We start from the raw sequence: 18,630 nt of genomic DNA, 5'->3' as shown, positions 1-18,630 counted from the left end.
CTGCCGTCCGAGGGTATGATGTCATGACTAAGTGAAAGCCGTTTGTGTTATAATTCAAATCAAATGTTTAATAGCAATTTAGCTCCTCTACTCATTTGTTCGCAAATTCCATCCCCCCCCCAAAAAAGAAAAGATCCCTTCATAACACAATAGTAACTAATATCACAAATAAGACAAGAAAGGGTTATAGCGATCACTAAAATGGAAACCAAAAGAAAAGTCATACATTAGGAGTATGTAATCTCACTTTTCTGACACACTTTGGGAGCAGATGCTTGAAACGGGCGGTGGAGGTTTAGACGTTCCAGGCTTATAATAATAATAATAATGCTATGAACAAACAAGCAAAGATGGCTCATGAGTATATTCAAGTAAAGACAGCATATCTTAGTTCTGTGAAAAACCTCAGCAAAACCAACTTGTGTGTCGAGAAGCAATAAAGCAACCACAGCGTCCGTTTTCAGGACTTCCTGCTCATTTAGAGGGTTAGTTCACCCAAAATTAAAAAGTATCCCATAACTTACTCACTCTCAAGCCATCCTAGATGTATATAACTTTCTTATTTCATTCCAAACACAGAGTTATATTAAAAATATCATGGCTCTTCCAAGCTTTATAATGGGATTAAATAGTAACAAAAATAATAAAAGGCCCATCCATCATACAAGTAATCCAGCTCCAGAGGGTTAATAAAGGCCATCTGAAGCGAAGCAATGCGTTTAAAAAAATCATGAGTGTATACGCCCCTTACTGCTGATTGGCTACAAGTGTGTTTTGGCACTCGACCTGATCCACTTTTCAACTGCGTATTTAAAAAATCACTTACTGCACCTTTAAGTGTCTTTCTTGCCTAACGTTTTCACATTTTCCCAAGACAAAAAAAAAAAAAGCATAATTTTGTATTCATGTTCATTTATGTCTTTCTACTTTCATGTCTTCCTCATTCTCACGTGCGTCTGTCAGTCTGTGTGTTGTTGGACTGTACTGAAGAATGTTTTCATTCATTTTTTTGGTTTAATTTTCTCTGCCGTGCCAATAAATCTCTCCAGTGTCTTCATGTCTTTGTGCTCTCAATACAAGCTGTGCTCTCTTAGGAGAGGGGAAAGGTATTGCTTTCATGTTTTTGGGGGGGAACTCAAGTTACTCAAGGGTATAGGACGAAATGCTTTAACTTAGTGTTTGTGTTTGCTTGCGTATATTAGTGGCAAGAGTGTCTGTGTGTGAAGTGTATTGTTGGGGTTTTTAGTTAGAAGTGATATTTTTAGTAGGTGCAGCTTGTGTCAGTAAATGTATCTGGTTTATAAGCTGTGCTGTATGATTCATATATGTTTCCTGTCGTTTTTACAGTTAGAGGATGACATCGTCGCCAAGCCCAACTATTTTGCCACCATGAAAAACTTTGCCCTTCAACTCGCCACTGAGGACTGGATGATCCTTGAGTTTTCACAGCTGGGCTTCATTGGTGTGACTTCTATCTTTTTAATATTTTTATTCGTTTAAAGGGTAACTCTCGCCAAAATTGATCCTAGGCTATTTTTGTTAATCTACCCGAGTCAAACATTCGCTTAAAAGGATAATTAGAAAGGAAACGCCTCTTTTAAGTTTGACTGTATTTTCGTTTTCGGTCAAAATGCCTTTTGAATGGGAGTGCAATGAGAGCATCAAAATCGCTTTTTTTAAAACACTAATGCTGGGCGTACACAAAAGGATTTTCACAGTCCCAGACTAAAGACCGGCAGTCTTTAGGAATCTTACTGGAGTCTCGGCGCGCTCCCGTCGTCTCGATCGTTAAATGTGAGGGGATAATCTGCAGTCGGCGACCCAATTTATGCCAGTATTTCTTTAGTCTTTCATATCAAACATGTTTGATATTATCGCAAGTCCTAGCGTAGTCATAGTGACGTAAAACAATCAACAACCAATAAATTTCTCAGAAAACCGGAAACAGTAAGCCATCAGTCACAACAAAGAAACATGTCAACGGACGTGGAAACACAACAAGCGCCAATGGCGCCAAGTAGGCGAAAATGGACCGTGGATAAAGAGGAGCACCTTGTCGAGCACGCAAATGCGTCTCTATAGCACGCAGTGTGTTTATCGTGCAATTTATACGCGAAAATGAGTTTTTACGTGGATATGATACGCAGTTTTGCGCGTGCATATGATACGCACTTTATTGCGTGATATACACACACCCCACACCACTAATCCTACCCAAGCGTATAATACACACGCACCCTACCCCACCCTAAACCTACCCATGTGCTATCCATGCGTATACTATGCACGTAAAAACTAATTTTCGCGTATATATTACACGATAAACACACTGCGTGCTATATAGACGCATTTGGTGTGATCGGGTTGGGGCAGAGCAGCCGTGTCTTTTTGATGTAAACTGCCATTTATACCACGACAGAGTGGAAAAAGAAAAGAAGTGGACCGATATTGCCGAAGCCATCGACATGCCTGCATTTAAAATTAAACCTTTTCAAGACATTTAGTTCAAACTATTGTTCTCATCATATAATGATATACATTCATAACCCCCATATACAGTCATGTGAAAAAGTTAGGTCATCCCATTAAATAGTCAACTCTTTATTAAGAGATGTTCACATAACAATGTCTAATTAGATTTTTTTCATTCCAGGAAAAGAAAGTGATTTATTGTAATTAAACAATATACATTAACATATTTTTACTCATCAAACTAAAAATATGCATAAAAATGCCTATTTTAATGGAGGAAAAATTTTGTTGTAGTCTTGTAAATAGTGTCACTACAAGATTCAGTGTTTGTAAAATCTTTAGTCTGAGACTGTGAGTCTGTGAAACCAAGTCTTTAGATGTGAGCTGATAATCTTATAAAGTCTTTTCTAAATCTTTTCAAAGTCTTTAGGTGTACAGAAGGCATAAGGCGGCTTCAAACAACATTAAACTGTGCTTAAAGTATCACCAGGGGCTCTACACATGAACTCGAGCATTGACAACATTTACTAGAAAGAAAGATTTTGTACGACTCACTTTATCAGTTAGTGTTTCCGGTAGCTGGAATTTTGTCAGTCAAAAGTAGTCGATCTCCGAATGCAACGTAACATGGGGAGAGTAAAGATGGAAAGCTCCCAATCCTTGTTTCCATGAGATATTGCCATGAGCTACGTGTCTTAAGTTATCATGCTTTTCATTGGAATTACAAGTTCATAACATTTCCTCATATGGAGTCAGTTCATTACGTTGCATTCGGAGATCGACTACTTTTGACTGACAAAATGCCAGCGGACGGAAACACATCGAGTTGTTCAAAATCTTTATTTTTAGTAAACTCTGTGTACACAAACAATGTTGTCAATGCTTGAGTTCATGTGTAAAAGAATAAAAGTTGAGTTTTCATTCCAATTATGCTTTTACACGAATGTTTGATTTGGGTAGATTAACAAAAATATTTTAATAAATAAAATAATTTTGGCGACAGTTACCCTTTAATATGTACAGCTATTCAGATATCACTTTAATTGTCATCATTTATTCACCCTCATGTTGTTCCAAACCTGTATGACTTTCTTTCTTCTGTGGAGCACTGAAAGAGATATTTTAAAGAATGATCCCACTGCTCTTGGCCATACAACTGAAGCACACAGTGTCCAGAAGATAGCAAGCCTTAAGACCTCATTGGTCATTGGTTGTAAATCCACTTGCGTCAAAAAAAGTATGATCAGCAAGGATGTGTTAAATTGATCAAAAGTGACATTAAAGTAATTTACTGTCACAAAAGATTTCGATTTCAAATAAATGCTGTTCTTTTGAACTTTCTATTCATCAAAGAATCCTTAAAAAATGTATCACGGTTCGCACATAAATATTAAGCAGCACAATTGTTTTCAACACTGATAATAATGTTTCTTAGACATCAAATCAGCATATTGTGCATAATGTGACACGTGATCATGTGATTTATTAAAACAGAAAAGTTATTTTAAACTAATAACATTTCATATACCGGTACGTATTTGTTTTTTATCAAATAAAGGCAGCCTTTGTCTTAACTTGGTTTGTCCCAAAATTTTAAGGAATTTTTTTTTGTTTAAATCTTTCTTTTCTCTCTATCTCTATCTCTCTCTCAGGTAAAATGTTCCAAGCCCCAGATCTAAATCTCATTGTGGAGTTTATCTTCATGTTTTATAAGGAGAAGCCCATCGATTGGCTGCTAGATCACATACTCTGGGTCAAAGTATGCAACCCTGAGAAAGATGCCGTAAGTTAATACTCTCTGCCTGCGAGTGTCTTTCTGTGACCTTGAGAGGCTTTTAGCAGAACAGGAACTCTTTTTTTTTTTTTTTTTTTTCTCTCCACACACACACACACACACACACATCACTATTTATAACGTTTACCCTATTTTTGTTCCTTCGTTCTTAGTTTAATGTACGTGTCTTCCTCATTCTTTCTCTCTTCAGAAACACTGTGAGAGACAGAAGTCGAGTCTGCGCATTCGTTTCAGACCCTCTTTGTTTCAGCATGTAGGCCTGCACTCCTCCCTTGCTGGGAAAATCCAGAAACTCACGGTAACTCTTATTTCATGGGTGTTATTTCTTTCTTTCTAATAACACTTTTTTTTTCTTTTTTTTTTTTACACCATGTATAAACGTTCTTGGATGACCTAACCAGCAAAGTTTAAACCCCTTGTTTTACCATAATTGATAATTGACAAGCCAGTAGATGGACCTTCATTTGTTATCCAGGAAAATGATTGTTTACATTACAAATGTAGTTTTAGTGATCGTTGTCCAAAACCTGTCGCTGACAACTTGTGATCAGATCATCTACGATAGGCATTATTACTAGCTAGATCTTCATGACTTTCACAACTGTCAAGTCTTTCCTCTTGCACTGTAAAAAGAAAAGAAAAAAAGGTTGTTTCAACTTAATGGGGTGGTATTATGTCCCCAGAGTGTGTATGTGAAGTTTTAGCTCAAAATACCCCACAGATATTTGTATATATCATGTTAAAATTGTCACTTTTAGAGGGTGAGCAAAGACGCACCGTTTTGTGTCTGTCCCTTTAAATGCAAATGAGCTGCTGCTCCCGGCACAGGGGGCGGAGCTTCAAGAGCTTGCACTCACACAGACATGCACTGAAATTTTCAACAACTTTTAGCCTTTTATGTTCAAACCGGAGTCAGACAATGATGGAGAGACTCAAGAAGAAGTGACAACTTGTAGAAGCAACAGGACATTTCTGAATGGTTAGTTGATGAATTTATGTAGCTTATGTGTAGTTATCTTCTAGTCATTGATTAGCATATTCTGTCTTGATAATCTATAAATTGTGTTCAGGGGGCGGGGTTTATGTAAATTCTAGGCATGGTGATGTCACCAACCTGGGAGGAATGTCGTTTAGTCCCTACCAGCCGTTTCTTGTAGTCCTTAAAAAGCAATTTCTTTAAAAGCAAATATCTCCCTTTGCTTTTAACTTTTAGAGTTGTAACTTTGCAGATGTTGTTTATGCTCAAACAGCAACATTACACACTAACTAAAGTTAGAAAAGTGAAATCATAATCAACCACCCCTTTAAATTTGAAGTTTAGTCAACTTGAAATGTGAAGTTGTACTAAGTGACATAAGAAATTTGAGTTGACTAAACTTTGCAGCACGAACACTTACTTTTTTAAGTTGAAACAACATTTTTTGCAGTGTGCTCTTAAAGTTTGATTCTCTTCCATACAAAGCTTCCTGTTATCTTATAACATCTTGTCTTACCCCTGTATCCTGTTTTCTTTTGACAAACTTTCTTTCTTTTTTTTTTCTTAAAGAGCTGACCTTTTCCCAAATCTTGTTTACTGGTTTTACTTTTAAGCACCGTTATAAATCAGCTTGGCCATCAGCCACACTTCCTGTTGACTCTAGTCATAACTTCCCCTGTCTTTTACTCTGTCAGGATAAAGACTTCCTGAAACCTCTACTGCATAAGATTCACGTGAACCCACCGGCGGAGGTGTCCACCTCTCTTAAAGTGTATCAAGGCCACACGCTTGAGAAGACCTACATGGGCGAGGATTTCTTCTGGGCCATTACTCCAATGGCTGGAGACTATGTCTTGTTCAAGTTTGATCGGCCTGTCAACATAGAAAGGTCAGTCTGTCTGCGACTGCGAGAGATACACACACATTTACAGGGATGGGCGGTAATGGCCTGATGACCTGGGGCTGGTGTGAGAGAGGTTCAGGCCAAACTAAAGAGCAGTGCTGCATTTATACGTATTGCTTTAATTCACCATTCATACAAACACCCAAATTATTTCTTTTTGTACCAGTAAACCTCACCTTCTCCTAAAAGTGATGTTTACTGAGCTCGAATCAGGAGACATCATTCACAGGTCTCACTGTCCTCACAGGGGAGGGTGGCTAATGAGAAGCTTCTAAAATAAGACTCTGTAACCAAAAGCCTCAGGAGAGGAAGACAGGGAGAGGTGTAATGGAGAAAACCTTGCTGAGCCGATACACAGATCTCCATTAAATTAGATTTCTTGACTGATTTTTATTTATTTATTTTGCGGGCCAAATCTGGGTCAGTACATCAAATTCTAATTTTTGGTTGCCCTGCCAGTAGTGCCTGTATTTTTAGCATCGAGTCTGTATGTGTGACAGAAAATATGGTAATAATATGTATTGCTAATTGAACGCATTAACTAGAGTATTTATTAATCTCTCTTAATGTAAGTTAATAAAAATAAAACTGTTCATTGATGTTAGCTCATTAAATAATATTAACAAACAAACTTTGGATTTTAATAATGTATTAGTAAATGTTGAAATTAACTCCTATAACATTAATGCTTTGGAAGTGTTTTTCATTCTATTAATCCATAGTACCTAATGCAGTTAATGTTAACAAAGGAACCATACTGTAAAGTGCTAACACAATATATTTAGAATTTACTTTAAATGTTAAGTTCTTTTTAAGTTTACAACAAATAATTTATTTTGAAATAACCCATTCCTGCTCCTGTGATCATTCCTGTCTTTTTTGCTATTTGTAAAAACACTAATCTATGTCAGCCAACTAGATATTAAGTTGATGACACACACACACACACACACACACACACACACACACACACACACACACACACACACACACACACACACACACACACACAAGGGGGTTTTGCTATCCTTGTGAGGACATTCCATAGGCGTAATGGTAAAAATGGGAATTTATACTGTACAAACTGTATATTCTATCCCCTTACACTGCCCCTATCCCTAAACCTACCCCTTACAGGAGACATTCTGCATTTTTACATTTTCGAAAAAATATAATTTAGTATGTTTATTAACCCGTTCCCCTCATGGGGACCGCTGGCTGGTCCCCACAATGGAGGTGATTTCAGGTTTTACTATCCTTGTGGGGACATTTGGTTCCCACAATGTAATATAAACAAAAGCACACACACACACACACACACACACACACACACACACACACACATATAAATAAATATATATATATATATATAAATAAACAAACAAACAGAATTCTGTCATCATTTACGCATCTTCATTTCATTCCAAACCTGTTTGACTTTCTTACTTCTGAGGAACATTGAAGAATGCTTTAACTGTTTTTGTCCATACATTAAAGGCCAGTTGGGTCCAATGTTGTTGTGTTTTCTAAATATCTTGTTTCGTGTTCTATAGAAGAAAGTCATACAGGTTTGGCATAACATGAGGTAAGTGAATGATTACAGTTGTGTTTTTATTTTTGACGAACTGTCGCTTTAAATTTATGTTTAGTACAAACAAAAATGTATCACGGTTTCCTCAAAAATATTAAGCAGCACAACTTTTTTTTTTTTTTACATAAAGAATAAGACCTTTTTCTTGAGCATCAAATCAGCATATTAGAATGATTTCCAAAGGATCATGTGACACTGAAGACTGGAGTTATGATGCTGAAAATTCAGCTTTCAATCACAGGAATACATTTAATTTTAAAATATTTTAAAATAAAATAAAAACACTTATTTTAAATTGTAATAATATTTTACAGTATGACTGTTTTTTACTGTTTTTTTTAAAGGCCCAAAACTCTCTCGCACTGGTCCTGGGACATCAATGGGACAGAGAGTTGAGGAGTACTTCGGATATAGATGCAGACAGAGTCTTGACCTGTTCAGAAATTTTTGTCTGAGTAGAAACAGTGCTGACAAGATAGAAGTGTCAATTTACTCACGTGTGACTATTTAATTATCAGCTCAAGTAGGGGAGACCCCTTATTAGTGTGTGTTCAGTGTAAGTTAGACTCTTGTCCATGTCCTGCCAATGTTTGTACATGCGTGTTGACGAATATTCATGAATTTGTGCCTGTACATGCATATTCATTAACAATCAGCCTTTGATTGGCAGGTTCCTTTTTCGCAGTGGAAACCAGGAGCACCCAGGAGACAAAATCGAGAACACTACTGTCGAGATCCTGCCCTTTTCGGTAAAAAAAATAAATAAAACGTCCTCAATTATATTTCTATGGTTTCCTCTAAATGTCCAAACAAGCCCCAGGTGACAGGTTTGTCAGAGTGTGACATCAGCAGGTTGACAGGAGTATCTGGTGTAGGTCTCCTGTGTACGCTGCCACCAGGGCTCATTTCAGTCCATCGCAGGTTGAGCTACCGTGGTAATGAGGCAGCGTACTGCCATCCTGCTGTGATACCGAGCTTAAAAAGCCTTCAAATGGGCTTTGATGTTTGTTTTTGAAGACGTTCCTTGAATAAATGAGGCCGGTAATATATCTGAGTTTGTGTAAATGAGTTTGTGAGCTTGGTTTTACTTCCTATTTTATCATGATATATAAACAACGCTCTCACAGTTGTCTAACATTGTTAGCATAGCGCTGGTCCCTTGCACACAGGCTCTTTAAGTGCTTCTAAATGAGGATGCTATCTCTTGCAGGACGCTGAGGTGAAGACCAAAGAGAAATATAAACGGACAGAAGATCGGTTCTATAAACTTGGTGAGTTATTGCATGCACGCTCAAATCAGCAGTTTTGCACTTGAAGCAAATTATTGTGCTTTGCTTGCAAGTAGGGGAGACCATTGACTCTTTAAAGGGTCCCTTTTACAAAGTCTTGATTTTTGTTTTTGGATCTACTAGTATAGGTTTTCATGCTTAAATGTTCAATAAAACAATATTTTTTCATATTGTTGCAGCACCTCTCTTCCCAGTCTGTCAGTAACTCTGTTTAGTTCCTGTCTCTATGAAGCCCCTACTTCTGAAAAGCACAATGTGCTCTGATTGGTCGGCTGGACTAGTGTGTTGTGATTGGTCAACTGCTTTAAGCGTGTTTCTGAAATGTCACAACCGTTACCATAACCGCAAGTTTAAACACACTACTAATGCAACTCAACCAGGCCTCGCCCCCTATTATTTTGCCTATGTTTTGGGCTCTTTATTTAAATAAGGAATATTGTGCTGTATATGTTCCCGATAGAAAACTCAAGACTACGTTTCAGTGAGTTCAGAAACAGTGATTACTTATATAGACTTTTTGCTTTGTAACTTAGCAGACCTTTTTCATCCTCACACAGCAACTTTACACACTAAAGACATTTGAAAATGTGGGGGACCTATTATGCTTTTATACAATGATAACAGTTATTCAGCATATGCTCAGTACATTTCACTTAAAAAACAAATCAACAAAAAATATATAACTCCAAACGAGTTATATTTTAGATCATGTGACCATGATGTCTTTAAATCTAAACTCCTTATCTGTTTTTATCACAAACATGATTTGCAAATGCTAACACTTGAACTGGTAGCTACCATACACGATTTTACTAGACCGTGGGTTCAGTAAGATATTTAATTTTTATGTTTTTAATAGAAAACTGCATTTATTTGCATAATACCACATGATTACAATTTTAAATAACTATTTTTTAAATGTAATTTATTCCTGTGCATTTTTTTTCTAGCTTAAAGTTAAATAGAACAGCATTTATTTGAAATAGAAATCTTTTGTAACATTATAAATGTCTTTAGTGTCACTTTTGATCAATTTAATTCATACTTGATGAATAAAAGTTGGATTTATTTTAAATATTGACCCCAAATTTTTTAACAGTAGTGTAGGTCCCAATAGTACCGGTACTTTAGCTTTCAAAACAGAAAGCTAAAAATAATCATTTATATATATATACACCATTACAACCTTCAGGAAACCGTTGAAGACGCACCTCTTCCAATAACTAAACCACATAACTTTTTGCATGTTTTTTTTCTTTCTGTGCCGCTCTCTAGCTTACATGGCATTGCAGTATTTCAAGTGCTGTTCTCTTGTTCTATTGCTTCTGATTTTCTTTATTTGTCTGTCGCCTAGGATAAAAGTGTCTGCTAAATGAATATTGTAAAATATTACAATCGCTCCTGTTCTCCCCTTTAACGTTATGCTATTTTCTTTCTTCAGCTCAGTTTGAGAAAGGACTGGCGGAGGGGACGGTTGAGCCCACCTTTAACCCTGTGGTGGCTGTGCGTCTGACGGTCCAGAAAGACTCCGCCGTGTGGGCGATTATTAGCGAGGTCTGCTTGCTTCCTCTGCTTTAGACCAGTCTAGGGCTGGCCAGTATATCATGTATATCAAATGATTACATTATATTCATTATTATTGGTTTTGTTTTAATTCAAGTATTGCATAATGTGAGACTCTTTTTTCACTGATCCAGACTTGACATTTATTTGTTATTTTGTTATTTAATCTTATCTTTTGCTGTACACAAAGATATCTTATGTGTCCAAAACCAGAACATGTTATTGGATTTGCATAGATGTTCTTCATAGATCTGGGTTCTGTCTCTTGTCAGATCCATATCAAGAGGATACCTGGATAACTACCTGAATGTGTCCAGTGGTTGAGACCCTCTGGTCATCTAGACAGGAACGTGCTGCTCGCATCTACAGCGCTTCAAGAGTGACCGTGACATTATATCAGAGCGCGTGGAGGAACCCTTGCTCTTAAACTTTACTTTTTTTGTCATTTCGTCTTCCTCTGGTACCTTCGCCACTCTCTCTTCTCATCTACTTGGCTTTCCCCTCTGTCGCCAGACTTTGTTTTTTTCCTTTTACTATTGCCTGAATTCTGTTGCGTGAATGTGACTACTACTGTACAGAAAAAAAGACACTTTTTGACAATGTTTCCAGACACTGAATTTGTGTCGTGAAGAATTGCAATCATTGCTGTCATGAAGATTTGAAGTTCAGGATTCAAGGCTGCACCCAATGCTGGAGAAAACGTCCCCTACTGATGAAGAATGTCCTCAGTGCTCTGCCGTCATGAACTGTAACTGACCTCAAACCCTGGGTCAGGTGACCACGGCGGGAAGATGAACGAGTAGGGTGACGGAAACGTCAACTTTTTTTTAATTTCGGTATTTATATATTTTTTAGGTTTTTTGTTTTAGGATTGTTGATGTTGGCCCTCTTTTTAAGAACATTTTGAACAAAAAAAAAAGTTTATTATTTTATTGACTACTTTGCCAAAATCTAAAAACATATTTCTTAAAACTAACAGCATATCGTAGGCCTCTACCTGGTCAACACGAGTGGATTTTCCTCTGTCAGTTTATTGTCAACCAATCAATCATGGCTTTCAATCGGAAGGTTTTTTTTTTAATCGCTGTTGTTCTTCTTGTTATTAGTATGACGATCTATGAAGGTGAATTAATTTATTTGAAATAAATCTTTAATTTCTACAAGAAGTAAATGCTTTTATATTCATTGGAAATGTATGACGTGGCTTGAAGTCGAGTGAAGACGGTTGATGTTTGTATCTTCGTGTAGTTCAGAGGGGTGCAGGGCCGCCCACCTCTGTGCCTTAACATCCAGCGTCCCTTGAGGGCCTGGTAAAAGGACTGCCTTGCGCCCTGCCAAAACACTTAAATCATACGATAGGACAATTTGTTATATGCTTGATTTAAGTGGAATGTTTTAAGTTTAGAGCATGAATCGTCCTTTCGTGTTTTCATTTGGTCATTGAGCATTTTCAATTTCATTTTCATTTCAAAAATCAGCTTTCAGTCAGAAAATGTTCTTCTTTCTATGCTGTATCAAGAGTATATGAATGTTCAGTGAGTCATGATTAAGTCTAGATGGAATCAGCAGATTTTTTTTTTCTGCATGGTAAAATGTGATTATTGAAGCTGAGGGTATTGAAAGCACAATATACGGAGACCCTTAAGGGACGTGGTGATTGGGAAAATGAGATTGTATTTTGAAAAACTATTTCAATGCTTTTGCGAGCAAATTAAAAGTTTGTCAGGGGAACGCAATGCTTTTGTGAGAGAACGCAAAATAATTCTGATTGAAACCTTGAGGTGGGAGAAAAATATATATATTTCAGTGCTTTTTTTTTCTTTTTCTCCGAGCAAATATAAAGTTTGACAGGGGAATGCGATACTTCTGCGAGAGAAAGCAAAAATTTCTGATTGAAATAACTTGAGGCGGGAGGAAAAACTATAATCCAATGCTTTTGCGAGCAAATGCAAAGTTTCTCAGGAGAACGCAATACTTTTTGTGAGAAAATGCAAAAGTTTTGCCAGCCAATGCAAAGTTTCTCGGGGAACGCACTATTTTTGAAATATAATTTCAAACAAACAAACGCAATAAGCATTGAAACATACTTTTTTACCTCCCGTCTCATATTTATTCCCATCACCATGTCCGCGTAAGGGCTCTGTAACTGTCAAATAAGCCACGATATGTACAAGCGTGTAGAGTTTTATTAATGACAGTGTTCAAAGCTTTCAGTGGAGTTCTGCATGTGCAGATTCTGTGGGCCTGGTGGTCTGAAGCAAAATATTACCAGAACCATAGACTTATAATGGAGATTGAACGGAACAGCTAAATTGATTTCAGTAGTATTAAGTGTGCGACTTTTAACACATGGATTTATTACACTGTACATGTATTACATTGTAAAGCTAAGGTTCTTATTTATTTTGCTTGTAGCTCCTGGCGTAGTAGAGACTTGGTTTTGAACGAACTGCTGTACAGATTTCCAAAGTGCTCTCATCTCATGTGATTGTATATATCTTTAATAATATGGAAGTTTTAGTTCAGCCTTGCATAATGTATCATTGTAGAATCCTTGATGCTTCAAGTTTCAGAGCATATCCTTTTTTTTTTTTAGTTACAGACACCCTCCTTTTTGTGACTACTTGGAGCTGCTTGTGAATTGCAGTACTTGAGAAATGTGTGTTTTGTAATAGAAAGCCAATGTACTGTCATAGCATTTGTTTACAGTTTGTTTATGATCTCTCCTGAGAGGAGAGACTGAGGTTGATCCTTGATCTGATATGGAGCACTGTATCACCCTTCTTTACATGCTCATGTGACGTGACTTCTTGGGAATGGACAAGTGAAAACACAAGTGAATTTCAGTGTTTTGCCATATTGCTGCCTTTTTTTCTTTTTTTTTTGCTGCAGGTTTGCTCTCGGTGATCTGTTTCCACACCTGTTATTGCACTGAAAGATGGATTTTTATCTGTTGCTCTCTATTAAACTCCCATGAGGCGTTTCTCATCTGGGATGTCCATCTTGAAATCCACCCTTCAGTCATGCATTGAGATGAATCAGACATGAAACCTGCTCCTCTTGTATGGTGCATTGTAGACTTTCATGTGCCTTCATCTGTCTTTCTCCAGCTCTGACATTGATTTGAATAAACTCTTCCAAAATGAACCAGTCTTGACATACTTCATCATTTTCTGCATCTATAGTGTCCCCCTCATTGCATCTTACACAGTTATTTACCATGCAACTGTGAGTGACATTTTCATGCTTTGAAAAGTTATATTGTGATTGGTATATTGACAATAACATATGATTTATGCCATTTTAGGGCCTAAACAATATTTTCTTAATGCAATTATTGTATTATAATGTCATGCACAGTGGCCTCACAAAGTCGCACTTAAAATCTGTGAATGTGCATTGCATTAGATAAAATATCAGGCAGGATCTGCAAACATGTGCTAGAAATAACTTTTTGTGAGCAATTTTTGCTGACTTAACCACCTGGACTAACTATTAAAATGTTCCACTAACATCTGACAAAAATAAATTGTCCAAACTCTTGTCTTACAGACCTAAAAAAAAAAAAAAATGCTTTTTTTTTAAGTGTGCTTGTGCCGCATTTCTTTGAAATAACTGCCACGTGGTTTGACAATTATTCTAAAGCAATGAAATGCATTTTAAAGTGTGGCTTAAAAAAATAAAGCAACCGTCAACTTGTCTGGTTCCAACATTCTTCAAAATATATTATTTTGTGTTCAACAGCCAGCAGGAGAAAGAAAATCATTCAGGTTTGGAATAACTTGATGGTGACAGAATTTTAAAACGTTTTGGACTAACTATCCTTTTAAGTGTACAAATATTTTTGGGGACAGAAACATAGTTTTACCGCCATCTTCTGGTCAATGTAACTACTTTGCACTGCTACAGGGACAGTCGCATTTTTAATAAAATAAATAACTTAAATATGACCATAGAACGTATAAAATGGCATTATTCAACACTATTTCCAATGAAATGCTTGAACCATAGACAGTATATAGAGCTTGAACCCGTGCTGAGGTTTGTAAGCGCGAACTTCAATTCCCAAAACGCACTTCGGTTCCACTTCCGCACATACGTCATATTTAATATGGCCGCTTTCATAACACTCACACATTTGACTTATCAGTAGCTTGTTTTGCTCTTTTTGCCACATTTCTCAATCCATATTCCTCACAACTCATTTGGATGAAAGTGCTACAGAATGCCCAAATATTACGAAGATAAAGAGGAAGATGGCCGCGCCTGCTCTGGAGTAAGAGAGGATTTCAAAGCCTGTCTCCTTTATCATGACTGTGTAGTGAAGGTAACATCAGCGTCATATCACCATTCATATCACAATACTGATCTATGTCATGATTGTATTCCTTTTGCACATGATATGGATAATTACTGTTATTTTGGGTGACATATCTCACGATTTAAAACATGGACACTATAACGATAGTTTTACAATATCACAATTACATAAACATAATGGTCTCTAAATAATTTAATTACTTTGGTTTGAGCTAATGTTTTTTTTAGTCGTCTGTTTGATATGCGTGTTTAGATGTGGAAGACGTATTTTTCAGTGTTTCCTCATCTGCAATAGGCCTAACGTTACGTTTTTAGGACGTTTTCTGTCAGATGTCAAATAGAAGTTTAGAAAATGTCTTTAATCCTTTCATGCATAGAGGTCACTACTGTGGACCGCTATTCAAAAAGCATTTGCATGGGTTTTGATGGCATAGTTGCACATCAACTCTATAGTGGACCCTGGTGCATCGTCCTATCAATGGCCATATTTTAGCTACAATTCATACTATTACTGTGACTGTTGCTTTTGAAAATACTTAATCTGCAGTTAACCTTTTTTTTTTTTTTTTTTACTGTAAATAAATGTATTTGTGTTATTAGAATGTAATTTGCATTAACATCAAAAAGTAATGTGATTGTAATGCGTGTTACTTATAATGCATTACCAAATGCATTACCTTACTCGTAAGTCGTAACATAAAAGAATCATAATGCAGGTTACTTGTGTAACCATTACTTTACTTGTAACATCAAAAACGTAATCAGATTGCATTACTTGTAATGCGTTACCCCAAAACACTGCTCATTTCAGATGAGATTGAAAACACCTGATCGCTAGGTTTTCTCAAAAGAAAACTGTGTTAGTAATGTGTCCATCTTGAACATAATCAGAATGATCAGCTAATAAGGGTAAATTGGCATTCTCTGGTACAATTGGTGGAGCATTTGTGTTGGATTTCCACAGTTGTACCTTGACAGGCTGTAGAGATCTCTGATGGAATCACGTCCTCATGTTCTGATATCAAAGATACGCAAAGTTCAACTTGTATGAAGGTCAATTGCCTTTGCAATATTTTGCATTTATATTTTTTGTACCTATATATTTTTTTCACATGATTTTATATAATTGTATTGGTTGGTTCGTTATAATACACGAATTTTTTTTGTAATACACTTTATGTATTATGTTTAATACAGTATCTCTTACATTTAAACCATAAACGCATGCTGTCCACTGTAAGACTTGAAAAACTGGTTGGAGAGATAGACTGATCTATGTATGAGACAAAGGACCTTGCTGGAAATTAACATCTGACCTCCCCCATGCAGTCTCACTTCCTCTCACGCCTAAAAACTCACACACGAATATATATATGTGGTTTAATGTGAATGATTATTATGTTTAGTATCATTTTAAATTAATGTCTCAGAGTGAGTGGTACAAATGTCTCATTTCCAATTAAGTTAAACAAAAAGAAATCAGGTTTTGAGAAGTTTAGAGAAATTGGCACACAAAGGAAGGTTGTCTCTAGGCAAATGGTCTCCTACCCCCAAAAGGTGTCAACTCTGAATGTAAATTCCCATTGTTAACATATGAAAGAGGTTTTGGCTATTTAATGGAGTGCGGCAGAGGAATCGGGGCGCTTTCTGTATCCAGACTGGCCCATGATGGCTGGGAGTGACCGAGACTCCCAGCCTCATGTATTTATTCAGGTTGGGTTCGCATCTCTTCTCTCTATTCATGTTTTGTATTGATTATCTTTGAATTGATTATACAATTGACCTGATACCTGACATAATAAATTGTTTACATTTGATTATTCAAACTGATTTTGACCTTGTTCATTTAATAGTTTAAAAGTAATAGTCAAACATTCACTCACTTTTAGTGATGCATAGATATTATCAAAACCTGATTTGAAGATGAAATAAAGAGTAAATACATATTATGAGAAATGTATTGCATTTAACCCAAAATACTTTGCCATGAGGAAAGACGGAACACGTAATAAACCTTCCCCGTATTATTGGAAACCCTCATTGGACCAATATAGCGCGGCTTACAACTCAAGTGGAATTTTGAAAATCTCTTTGAAAAATGTGTAAAAACAAAAAACATTTAAAATTTAGTTTTTCATGCTCTAAGAGCAATAAAAACACATAGGAAAAAAAATCCTGACTGAGGTTATCATAATTCATGCATGAAAGGGTTTAGATGTTTGTGATTTAGAATACATGTAAAACTGACATCTTAAAGACGTCTATCACATGTTAGTAAACAGCGGATGCTTTCCAGATTAAGTGGTCTATAACAGACATCTTGCAGACATACGGTTTCTATCAGGGGCCACTAAACGACATACTAGGCTTGTTTTACATATTTTGATTTTGATTCCTTAATTACATTCTAATGTCTGGTGTGGTGTAACCCAAATTCAAAAGTTACTGTTAATAAAAAAGTGCAGTCAGTAGCAAGACCTACAAAATACCTAAAGCTCACTGGCAGAACGTAAACCGATATTATTCCCCCCTCCCCCGCTGTGTCTAAGTCTGTGCTGGTCTCTGTTGTGTCCACAGGAAGGTAAGAAGCCCAGTGAGTGTCTGAAGGAAGGACATTGCAAAGGCTTGCAGGTGGCTTTCTTTGAGTGCAAGAGATCCATGGTCAGTTTCCCATCTTCTTTTCTGAACTGCTTTGGGAAAAGGTTCTATGATAGTCTTTTGGGGCTGGGTATCGACACCGATTTCACAAATCAATTTCATTTTCTGATTCATAAGCTCTTGATTCGATGCGTTTGAATATAGTTTGTACCACGTTATTAGCATTTGTACTGTGGTACAGATTAGTATCTTTGAGATACTATTATAATTATTAAACGCATTTTATTTCAGGTAGTTGCCAATGCAACAAGTTCAAGTTTTAGATTTGTTTTATTTTTTTATTAACATTTTGGGAGTACTTTATTTTACAGTCCTTTTCTGCATATGGATACTAGGTTATGTATTTTTTTCATAGTAATTAACAATAACTGGGTAATAGGTAGGTACTAACCCTGAACCTAACCCATTTAGTTACCTTATATTACCCAGATACTTCCTTAGGTAACTACACTGTAAGTGCATGTACTGTACTACAACACTGACACACACACACAATGAATTGTGGTAACACCACTTAGTTAGGATTATTTTATTTAGTGTGTGGTTTAAATTACTGTGTACCACTGCATTGACCAATTTGATTTCATTTTGTTTAATAGCTCTGTTCTAATCCAACTGAACTATAGCCAAGTGTACATGCTAACATGTGTGTATATATATATATATTTTAAACATTAAAATCCCTTTCTTTTTATTACAGCTGGACACCCGATCTCGATTCAGAGGCAGAAAGGGAGACTGAATTACACTGTGTTTTGTATGAAGATGCCAAGACATAAGAAAAAGCTCTCAATCTTGTAAATATTCAGCTTTTTAAGCACATTTTTCTTGTGGAAAATAGTTATCCTTCAACCATGATGCTTATGAGTGCACCAACATCAGAATTCATCGAATAAAATGTCTTTCCAGTCCTGAATGATCTCTCATTTAATCACTGCATCCACACACGAGAACAATATTCAACAGTAGTTTATTTATCAAAATTGATATCTCATTAAACGGGTATGTTACGATTTACTCTGTGACAAATGTTTTGATTTGAGTATAAAAAAAAAAAAAGAT

At 36.4% G+C, this 18,630-nt stretch overlaps 2 protein-coding genes across 2 annotated transcripts in view; both read left to right on the top strand.

Moving 5' to 3' along the window:
* mgat4a (alpha-1,3-mannosyl-glycoprotein 4-beta-N-acetylglucosaminyltransferase A) overlaps positions 1–13,732 on the top strand; it is a 54,587-nt gene extending 40,855 nt beyond the window's left edge. Inside the window, exons 9-16 of the mRNA XM_079617662.1 lie at positions 1,348–1,462; positions 4,125–4,255; positions 4,458–4,565; positions 5,939–6,132; positions 8,409–8,487; positions 8,949–9,009; positions 10,469–10,581; positions 10,863–13,732. Coding sequence (XP_079473788.1) covers positions 1,348–1,462; positions 4,125–4,255; positions 4,458–4,565; positions 5,939–6,132; positions 8,409–8,487; positions 8,949–9,009; positions 10,469–10,581; positions 10,863–10,889 — 828 coding nt within the window. The 3' untranslated portion in view covers positions 10,890–13,732. The remainder of the gene's footprint in view (positions 1–1,347; positions 1,463–4,124; positions 4,256–4,457; positions 4,566–5,938; positions 6,133–8,408; positions 8,488–8,948; positions 9,010–10,468; positions 10,582–10,862) is intronic.
* A 903-nt stretch (positions 13,733–14,635) lies between these two features.
* coa5 (cytochrome C oxidase assembly factor 5) lies at positions 14,636–18,482 on the top strand. Its single transcript, XM_079617669.1, has 3 exons — positions 14,636–14,917; positions 17,488–17,571; positions 18,269–18,482. The coding sequence occupies exons 1-3, from the start codon at positions 14,816–14,818 to the stop codon at positions 18,308–18,310; spliced, it is 228 nt and encodes a 75-aa protein (XP_079473795.1). The 5' UTR covers positions 14,636–14,815; the 3' UTR covers positions 18,311–18,482.
* Positions 18,483–18,630: the final 148 nt, after the last annotated feature.

This window comes from Phoxinus phoxinus, assembly GCF_949152265.1.
Source record: "Phoxinus phoxinus genome assembly, chromosome: 7".
NCBI classification, from domain to species: domain Eukaryota; kingdom Metazoa; phylum Chordata; class Actinopteri; order Cypriniformes; family Leuciscidae; genus Phoxinus; species Phoxinus phoxinus.
The sequence above is the reverse complement of the archived record's forward strand: the minus strand, read 5'-3'. Positions and strand labels throughout refer to the sequence as shown.

Excerpts from the sequence above, each read along its gene's own strand:
- coa5 (XM_079617669.1), top strand. The coding sequence starts at position 14,816 with ATGCCCAAATATTACGAAGATAAAGAGGAAGATGGCCGCGCCTGCTCT. Across the intron at positions 14,918-17,487 it reads ATCATGACTGTGTAGTGAAG|GAAGGTAAGAAGCCCAGTGA; the intron begins GTAACATCAGCG and ends TTGTGTCCACAG. Across the intron at positions 17,572-18,268 it reads TTGAGTGCAAGAGATCCATG|CTGGACACCCGATCTCGATT; the intron begins GTCAGTTTCCCA and ends TTTTTATTACAG.